Source organism: Hemiscyllium ocellatum, chromosome 16, assembly GCF_020745735.1.
Source record: "Hemiscyllium ocellatum isolate sHemOce1 chromosome 16, sHemOce1.pat.X.cur, whole genome shotgun sequence".
NCBI lineage: Eukaryota > Metazoa > Chordata > Chondrichthyes > Orectolobiformes > Hemiscylliidae > Hemiscyllium > Hemiscyllium ocellatum.
The window spans coordinates 3,258,117-3,268,567 of NC_083416.1; the positions used below are offsets into that span (position 1 = coordinate 3,258,117).

At 39.9% G+C, this 10,451-nt stretch overlaps 1 protein-coding gene across 2 annotated transcripts in view; it reads left to right on the top strand.

The window, feature by feature from the left end:
- LOC132823319 (uncharacterized) overlaps nt 1–10,226 on the top strand; it is a 57,111-nt gene extending 46,885 nt beyond the window's left edge. For both annotated transcript variants that reach the window (XM_060837005.1, XM_060837004.1), the window contains exons 13-15: nt 3,519–3,650; nt 6,791–7,715; nt 9,651–10,226. In XM_060837005.1, the coding sequence (XP_060692988.1) occupies nt 3,519–3,650; nt 6,791–7,715; nt 9,651–9,712 (1,119 nt within the window). In that variant the 3' untranslated portion in view covers nt 9,713–10,226. The remainder of the gene's footprint in view (nt 1–3,518; nt 3,651–6,790; nt 7,716–9,650) is intronic.
- The last annotated feature ends 225 nt before the right edge of the window (nt 10,227–10,451 follow it).

The following is a 10,451-nucleotide window of genomic DNA, read 5'->3' on the forward strand; positions in this document are numbered from 1 at the left end:
GAACTAGTTTGTCATTTTATGCTGCTTCAGTCCTGGGCAGCCTTAAGAGTACAATATTGTGGTCATTGGGTTGGTTATGGTTGTGTAGACATTGGTGATTGAGCAGTCCATTTTGAGATTCTTGGTTTTGCAAGTTGATTGAAAGTTATTTACCCTGGTTTCTATTGACGGGCTGGCTGATGGAATGAGAGAGTCACTTTTCCATTTTCTTTCCTGCAATGTATTGGCGTTTAATGGCTGTTCTCAAATTGTGGCCGTGACAGTACACTAGTCACACATGGACCAGAATTTCAGTCAGATTTCTAACCCCATTTTTATTTATCCCTGAAAGGATAAAAACAAATATGTCTACATGAAATGGCTTCCTACTAGGAGGGGGAATAGGTAGTTAGCCTCTCATTATTACTACCTTTTTGTGTTTTTCTGTTTAAAGTTACCTAACTCTGCACAAGTGTGACAACATTCTCTCTAGGTTGTGCGCGCATAACGGTTCTGAACATTGTTCTGCACATTTCTACGTTGACTTTGGATTCTAGATGTTGCTGCTGCACATGGACTTTGGAGAAGATTCAGGAGAAAAACTACTGGCGGGAACGCTGGGCATGACATTCCATGGGTCCATTCAGGACTCTGTCAGATGGTCACCGCATTTATATTCAAAGTCATTGTTTGGCTGTAGAGTATTTTTATATATTTTAATTGTAAGTGCAGTATGTCTGTAAGTATTTCAACATCCTGATACCCTATTATGACAATAGTTTGTTTTGTCACTTTATAAATTCACTGAAAATAACTTCTTTACACCAATGGGTTTGCCTGTCAGAATTCTCTTCACAATTATGAACACCTGCTTCTACATATCTCTTTAAAGGCCAGATGTGTGGCAGCGAATGTCAGTTTGCCAATTTCTGTATCTGTTTTAATGCCCTTAATATGGTGTCCATGAATGCAAAGGATTGTACAAATAATTGCTGCTTTGTTCAGGTTCAATACCACGTTTTGTATTTATTTCATGATCAGTGCAACCCAAGAGCCTATTTTCCATGTTAATCATACATGTGGCAAATGGAGTTTAATGCAGAAACGTGTGAGGTGATTCACTTTTTGGAAGGAGTACTGGGCTAATGGTAAGATCCTTGGTCGTGTGGATGAGCAGAGAGATCTCGGTGTCCATGTGCATAGATCCCTAAAAGTTGTCACCCAGATTGATAAGGTTGTTAAGAAGTCATATGGCGTGTTAACCTTTAGTGATAGAGGGATTGAGTTTCGGAGCCATGAGGTCATGTTGCAGCTGTACAAAACTCTGGTGCGGCTGCACTTGGTGTATTGTGTACAGTTCTGGTCACTGCATTATAGGAAGAATGTGGAAGCATTGCAAAGGGTTTAGAGGAGATTTACCAGAATGTTGCCTGGTATGGAGGGAAGGTCTTATGAGGAAAGGCAGAGAGACTTTTTGTTAGAGAGAAGAAGGTTAAGGGTTGACTTAATAGAGGCATACAAGATGATCATAGGATTAGATAAGGTGGACATTGAGAGCTTCTTTCCTCAGATGGTGATGGCTCGCACGAAGGGACATAGCTTTAAATTGAGGGATGATAGATATAGGACAGATGTCAGAGGTAATTTCTTTACTCAGAGTAGTAGTAAGGGCGTGGAATGCCCTGCCTGTAACAGTAGTAGACCCGTCAGCTTTAAGGGCATTTAAATGGTGATTGGATAAACATATGGGTGATAATGGATTGGTTTCACAGGTCAGCACAACATTAATGGCAGAAGGGTCTGTACTGCACTGTAGTGTTCTATGTTCTAACTACAGGTTATTCTGCTTTCCGCACATTTTGTTAATGTGAATTCGCTGTAACGCAATTGATGAACTGAGGACACTGTTTCTAAAGCGTGAACTTTTAAAATGTGTGTTGGTTGTAACACGATTACAAGGCCAGCACTTAAAGTGCTGTTTCGAAAGCATGATTTTTCTATAACATGGTGTTGCACAAAACTGTACATTATAGAAGAATGACCCGTATTCCGATTCTATTTGTCAGCGCTTAACTCATATCCTTTCTTGGCTTGGTATCACAAATATAAATTTAAATGCTACTTAAATGTTATGAGGATTTCTCCCTCCAACACCCTTATAGACAGTGGGATCCAGAATCCCACCATCCTCTGAGTGAAAGGCATTTTCCTAGCATTCCCCTCTCAACTTTGTGCTCCTTGCCTTAAGTCTATGCCTCAGTCGTTGATCCCACCACCAAGAGGAAAAGTTCCTTGCTGTCTATGCCTGTTATAATGTTATGCATTTCACATCATGTCCCCTCTCAGGCTTCTCAGCTCCAAGGAAAACAACCCCACTCTATCCAAAAACCCAAAGAACTGCAGAAGCTGGAAATCAAAAACAAAAACAGAAATTGCCATAACACTTAACAGGCAGCATTTATGGAGATGAGAGTTAACACTTCTGGTCTTCAAGTTCTGAAGAAGGGTCATTGGACTCAAAACAAATGACTACTTGTTGTAATTTGGTCAATCTGCCCTCTGAAATGACCGAGCAAGGCCAAGCCAAAGGGCAATTAGGGATGGACCACAAATGTTCAAAAAAAGTTCCAGCTTTGAACATGGGTTTGAAAGGGTTCAGAAAAGACTTACAAGGAAGTTGCCAGGGTTAGAGGATTTGAGGGTCAGGGAGAGGCTGAACAGGCTGGGGCTGTTTTCCCTGGAGTGTCGGAGGCTGAGGGGTGACCTTATTGAGGTTTACAAAATTATGGGGGGCATGGATAGGATAAATAGACAAAGTCTTTTCCCTGGGGAGGGGGAGTCCAGAACTAGAGGGCATAGGTTTAGGGTGAGAGGGGAAAGATATAAAAGAGACCTAAGGGGCAACTTTTTCACGCAGAGGGTGGTACGTGTATGGAATGAGCTGCCAGAGGATGTGGTGGAGGCTGGTACAATTGTAACATTTAAAAGGCATTTGGATGGGTATATGAATAGGAAGGGTTTGGAGAGATATAGGCCGGGTGCTGGCAGGTGGGACTAGATTGGGTTGGGATATCTGGTCAGCATGGACAGGTTGGACCGAAGGGTCTGTTTCCATGCTGTACATCTCTATGACTCTCTGGTTATATTTCTAGGTGTAGTACTGAGTAGTCTGTTCCTACAGTGGAGAATAATGTAAGATCAACAAGTCAGTTAAAGTCCATTTTTGTCTCTTCTGTGTTGATACCATCGGCACAGTGAGCTAACATAGGAAATCTCCTGAACTCAGTCTAACACCAGTCCCTGAGCACAGTCTGATTTTCTGGACAAACCTCTTGGGTTTGCAAGCTTGAACCAAACTGCAATGCCAAGACCATCTATTCCTTGATCATGTCACCTTGATTAAATCACTTGACCTCTTAGCCTACACTATTATTCTTTGTACTGGAAGTGATTTATTGTTTTTGAATTAACTTTCTGTTTTATTATGTAGTCTTGGCAGTGCTTATAAGCCATAAATTTAATATGTATGTTTCTTTAAGGGATTTGTGGAGATGTCCCAAAGTGCAGAAGCTCAAGCCATGGTAAAGTTTTACCAAACAAAACCACCCGTTATTCAGGGCAACATCATCAGAGTGGAAATGTGCCAGAAATACAAGAAACTGAATGTGAAGGTACGTATAAGAACAGTCAATCCACTGCAAATTGCACCCTCACTTACTCGAAACGCATTTCTTCTTTGTTCAATCATATTAACAATAAGGATAAAGTGGCTGTCAAATGAATTACGTTGTTAATTGTTATTATTTGGTCCTCGGATAGAAATGACAGTAATCCTGGCCAAGCAAGGTAACAAAGAATGGTAACATTGAGAATTAGCTAATATGAATAACCAACTTACTTGGTTTGCCAAGGCAAACAATGCTTTTGCCTGTTAGGATAGGTAAACTTTTCTACAGACAGGTTTTCTAAAAAATTTTCTCTGTCAATTTAGGAAGCTCTGTGAGACCGCCTGCTCCGCCCACTGTGATTGTGAACTGTAGATGGCACGAAATACGTGTGAAATGCTTGAACGAAGAAAATGATCAGGCCAGATTTAACCCTCCAATAAGGAACAGAACTGTGAATGCTGGAGATCTGAAACAAAAACCACAAATTGCTGGTGAAAACTCAGCAGGTCTGGCAGCATCTGTGGGAGGAAAGCAGGGTTAATGTTTGAGTCGGGTGTCTCTTTATCAGAACAGTTCTGAAGAAGAGTCACCGGATACAAAACAGTAATTCTGCTTTCTTCCCACAGATGCTGCCAAACCTGTTGAGTTTCACCAGCAATTTCTGTTTTTGTTTTAGATTTAACCCTCTATGCTTAGAAATTACTGAAATTTGGTTAAAATTGACTAGAGTATGGTACTCTAACCCTGTTCGCAGTGCACTTCTGTGCTTTGAATCTGTTATGACCAGGTGAGGAGTGGTAAATTGGCTCCCCGCTTTTCAATCTATCTGGTTGACCACATCAAATGTTTAAAAGAAATGTTTGCATACAGCTACATCTCTTCTCAATTGAAATGTAATTAACTAGTTTTCATTGTAGCAATGAGGAGCATTCACAAGGATTTCTTGAATGAAGGAGCAATTTTATTACCTGCTAATCACGAGAAAAAATAAAGTTGTGATATTGCTATGCAGCCTTTGTGAAATCAAACCAGCCTTCACAAACATGCATGTGCATGCACGCACACAAAAACTTAAAAGAAGTTCATGCCCAGAACAAATGTAAGTTAATAGAATGCAGAGTTTAGATTCCTTAGGGTGATTTGACATTTAAGGTTTTAGCCTAAGGCCATGGTTCGGTAGTAGTGCCTCAATCAACAGCAACTGTGAATATTGCAGATATCTTTTAAAATTCTCAGTGTTCTGATGTTTCTGTCCGATCAGCATGGTCACTGGGCACTTTTCCTTCTTCAGAAGCAGGGAGATCTCCAGCTAATTTAGCACTGCAATTAAAAATCCATCTCTCATTTGCTCTGTCAAAAAAGAGCTTCTTAAAAGTGTTAGTTTATTTCAGTATCTGACTTCTTTGCTTCCGAACTTGATAATTGCAGGTGATGTTTTCATCTCCAACCAGCTCGAAAACTGTAAATCACAAAGAACGTTTGGCTGGCTGGTTTAACTATTTTTGGTACAGTGTTAATGTTAGTTTGGATTGCTTTTGTTCTACTATAGTTTCATCAAACTTGGTGACCTGTGGGGTCAGGTGATCACTGTGACAATTTTAACGTAGTGCTTTTGTTCCTTTTTAAAATCACCTAGCAACATAAAAGTCCCGAATCTTTAAGTCAGACAATGGAATGTGAAAATCATTGTTTCATATTTTACCACCATCGTGACCAATAGCCTTGGTTCCTTTGCTGGAGGCAGGTTAGGGTTTCATAAATTGTGACACCGGGTCTTGTGATAGAAATAGGGCTCAATATGATTTTTAAGACATGTTTGTGTGTTTGCCCTTCACAATGAACTTGCTGGAGAAGTCTGGAACATAGCAGAAGCAAGTCCAGAAGAGGGCTGGTCTGTTTAGGTTTCCTATAAAGCAGAAATGCTTCTCTAGATATCATAAAAGAAATCTTGGACCCACTCCGAAAACCACCACCACTTGTTCCCGTATCCTTGTGCCTCCCAAAGTACTTGGCTGTTAAAATTGGGTTCTTGCATTTGTATCAATGGCTGATATTTCTGTCACTTAAATGGTAACTGAGAAGGGAACCAAGTTATTTTTAATCAAAAGTCTGAATGAAGCATGTACTTAATGTTGCTGTTTCAGCTCTGATATATTATTGATGTTGACCTATGAGAAATTGACTATTTCTTGACAATAGCAACCAGGGAAGAAATCACAATTGTAGCTTGAGTTTAGACCTTGTTTGGGAAACCAAACAAAACGAAGAAAACCAAAACAAAGCTTTATTTCCCTCTCCTCGCAAAGGCTACTATGAAAACTCCTTTTAAATCCATGGCCTCTTAACACCGAGACGAACAAAACTAGGAGAATGAACATCTCCCAGGTGGTGTTATGGGTGGCACGGTGGCTTAGTGGTTAGCACTGCTGCCTTACAGTGCGAGGGGTCTGGGTTCGATTCCCGCCTCGGGTGACTGTGTGGAGTTTGTGCATTCTCCCCGTGCTGCGTGGGTTTCCTCCAGGTGCTCCGGTTTCTTGCCCACAGTCCAAAGATGTGCAGGTCAGGTGAATTGGCCATGCTAAATTGTCCATAGTGTTCAGGGGTGAGGAGGTTAGGTGTATTAATCAGGGGTAAATGTCGAGTAATAGGGTGGGGGAGTGGGTCTGGGTGGGTTGCTCTTCGGATGGTCGGTGTGGACTTGTTGGGCTGAAGGGCCTGTTTCCACACTGTAGGCAGTCTATGATTCTATGACTTGCAGTTTCCCTTCCAAGCCATGCATGATCCTGACTTAGATCTATGTTGCCATTCCTTCAATGTCATTGGGTCAAAATCCTGGAACTTCCTAAATGGATAGACATAGACAGCAGTGGCTCACTACCATCTCCTCAAGTGCAATTTGGGATGGACAATAAATGCTAACCTTGCCAACAACTCTCACATCTCGTAAATGAGTTACATGAAAAATGAAGAATGCTTTCCATCAGACTGAAAGCCACCAATGAGAATAATATTCTTAAATGTGCATATCATAGCTCTGTAACTTTCACTTGTTATGGTGTCTGTTATCATCATGTTATTTTAAACTATCAGTCAGTAGGAGACAGTGAATGATTAGTAAGATTGTTATTGATTTGTCATTACAGTTTCCAGACTGGGATCCAACAGCCGGTGGTATGCCTCCTTTTGCAGCATCTCTGTACAGGTTACATGGTATCCAGCAAAATATTACTGCACCTGAAGAAGACATCTTCGAACCAACATGTACCCCAAATTTAGCTGAACTCAGGGCTAAACATTCAGAACAGCTGCTAAGGTGGACCAAAGTGCCGCTTGAAGGCAATATCCCATTTAAAAGTAAATTGTGGTTTCCTGAAACTTATAAAGGAAAAGAACTTGAGTGTTTCAGGTTGTTACCATATGCTTTCAAAGTTCCGATGCTAGAAACTCATGAACGATATTTACAAAGTATTACTGGAACTCCTGATATTTATGACTTAAATACACCAAAGATAGATGACGCTTTTATTCAACTACTGATCGGCAAGAAAGTTATACGTTCCCGTGAAGATCTCGATAAAAAGTTAGGGGAACCAGAGAAGGTGTTATGTAAGGCGCAGACAAAAGTAGCAGAAATTGTAAGTCCACTTTTACTTGCCATACAGAAGTATGAACTGGATGAGTTATCTGGAGAACTAGACTCCTTCACTACAGAACAGCTGAAAGAGAGACTGCAGTCGACAGTAACTTCGTGCCATCAATCAATTTTGTATGCTGGACAGACTCATTGCTGGTTGACAAGTCTTCGTGCTGAAAATTTGCTACAATTATTCAAATTCAAAACCCCTGTTAAACCTCAAGAACATCCAAACATGACATCATCTGACTTGCTGGGTGCTGATATTGCAGAACAGGTGCAAAAGAGGGGTGAGGTGTTGAGGCGTAACACTCCCATGCCAGCAACAAAGAAAAGGCCAGTTCCTCATATTAACAAGAAGAAAAACATTTTCCAAAGACAGCAGAGGAAGCAGCCACCATATTACCGGAATCCAAATCCATCCAGAGGCCGTGGTGAGACTTTCTCTTGTTTCTGCTGGGGATAGAGGCAAATAGAAGAGGGAAAAAAAACATTTAAAGTTTTTTTGGGGAATAAGTACCAAATTGTGATTAGATTAAATTGTTTAAAGTTTATGAAAAATTAAATATTCCAAGTTTTACTTTCAAACTTTTGCCTCTTATTGACAAATGATTGGAAATATTTCACTTTTGTAAGAAAACAAATTGAAAATTGTAAACTTTAGTGTAATTTACTTTTTTGTATTTTACTTTTTACTTTTTTGAGTGTGCGTCAAGATCAATTCTCAGCTGCAACAGCTATGTAATAAATACAATGAAGAAGTTAATTTCTAATGAAAGTCTAAATTGATATGTGTTTTAGAAAGTTAGAATTTTGTAAAAACTGGGATTTTGTAAAAACTGTAAAAATTAGATTCCAAATTAGATCCGCTCTGGATGGAACGCAACTAGAGGGTAAGAGTAAGGGCATTATTTGCAAAGTTTTGGTGAATAAAACCTTTTGTAATAGAGAGATTATATGAGCTAAACTTATGAAGAGCTATAAGGATAATAGCAAGAGCAGCAGCTTAGCATGCAAAATCAAAGTATATAGTTTTCAGGCATTGGAAGTATTATTTTGAAAAAGAAACATGCCTGAGCATGCATACTCATAAAAGGTGTAGGACAAAATGTTACTGGAGGATGGGGTGAGTTTGGGATTAAGGGGACCTGCAGCTCAGTTGAATATGATAATAGATCAAAGTCAAATACTGCACCTGGAGCCAGCACTCTTATTAAAAATGAAGTACCAATATAATTATTGTGATAATACTTATATTTGGGCCTTACCTGTCAGTCAAATTTATTGCTGATAACTGTATGCTCCATGTGGTCCTGTGTCACTCTACATTTCCCCCTGGTCTATTTACTACTCTAAGTCTCCCCTGAATTTGAATCTTGGATAGGGTACTGCATTCTCAGTTACTTGCTCCTGTCTTCCGTCAGACCCTCCAGTCCCAAGATGGGGGAGTTATAGAGTGCTGAGATCAGCCACACAAATTCTCTGGGACAGGTTAAACTCTTTAAACAAAAAGTATAATCTGCCTTAACCCATCCCCAAGGTTCCAAGTGAATTTGTATTGGGAATGAGATGGACACAAGGATAGAACCATAGAGTCATAGAGTAATACGGCATGGAAGCAGGCCTTTCGGCCCAAACTGTTCCATGCTGACCATGGTGCCCACTCAGCTAGTTCCAATTGCCCACATTTGGTCCATATCCCTCAAAACCATTCCTTTCCCTGTACCTATCCAAATGTTTTTTAAATGTTGCTACTGAACCTGCCTCAACCACGTTCTCTGACAGCCCATTCCATATATGCATGACTCACTGCGTGAAGAAGTTGCCTGTCAGGTCCTTCTTAAATTTTCCCCTCTCACCTAAACCTATGTCCTCCAGTTTTCAATTCCCCATTCCTGGGAAAAAGACTATGTGCATTCATCTTCTCTATGCTGCTCATGACTTTATACACCTCAATAATGTCACCCCTCATTCTCCTTCGTTCCAAGGAATAGAGTCCTGTCCTGGCCAACCTCTCCCTAGAACTCAGGCCGACTAGTCCTGGCAACATCCTTGTAAATCTTCTTTGCATTCTTTCCAGTTTAATTATGTCTTTCCTTTAACAGGATGTCCAAAACTGTACACAATAATTGCAGCCTCACCAATGATTTGTACAACTATAACATAAAACATCCCACCTCCAATATCCAGTGCCTCGACCGATGAAGGCCAGCGTGCTAAATGCATTCTTCACCACCCTGTCTACCTGTGATGGAGCCATCTTCTTCAAAACCCTGCAGTGCCCCACTGCACTATATCAGATGTTTTACCAAATGTTAAATTGTTTCTTGATGATATGTTTGTTAATATCCTTAATTGTTTTATTACAGGACGATCATATAGAGGACACCCCAGAGTGCATCCTATCTTAAAGAACATATTCATCCCTTGAAACTGGTAAGAGTGGTATGATGTCCACTGGATCACAGCAGAAGGAATCCCTCCCATTTTGGATTTCAATATTTTAGAACAGTTTTGTTGTTGAATATCAAGTTTAAGTTAGACCTTAAAGGAAGACAAAATTAAGTTGACAAAGGTCAACTTTTTCTTACGTTTATTGTTGCAGAAGTAGAAATTTGAAATTTATGATCTTCCCGTGCTACACTGTTCTCTCGCCAAAATGGTGATTTAATGATTTGTTCTGAACATAGACCATTTTGTTATGGCAGTGAGCTAGTCAACTTTCTCTCCAGAAATCTGCCAAGGTCCTCAAGCTGGAACCTGTTCTGAATTTTCTAGGGCAGCCCAATCTAATTTTTGCCACCCTGCATTGCCTCTTCACAGATGCTTCAATGTAAGGACAAGATTGTTTAACTTGCTTTGTGGGAGTATTTTTTTTAATCCTTGTGTTATATCCAAGTCAATGATGTTTAATGTCCTAGAATTCTATTAATGTTGTAAAATGATGTGATCAAAATAAATGTTGAGTGTATCAACCTTATAATAATATCTTGTTAATAAATCTGGAAAATTTCCAGCTTTGTAGTCCATGCTTGCAATAATCTCTATTTCTACAGGGATTTGTCTTGTGCCTAACTGTCACTTCTGCCATGATGTCTTTAATAAAAACTGCACCATTTTTGATCTAGAGATGAGAATAGCTGAAGACCTGATTTTTTTCATGACAAGGA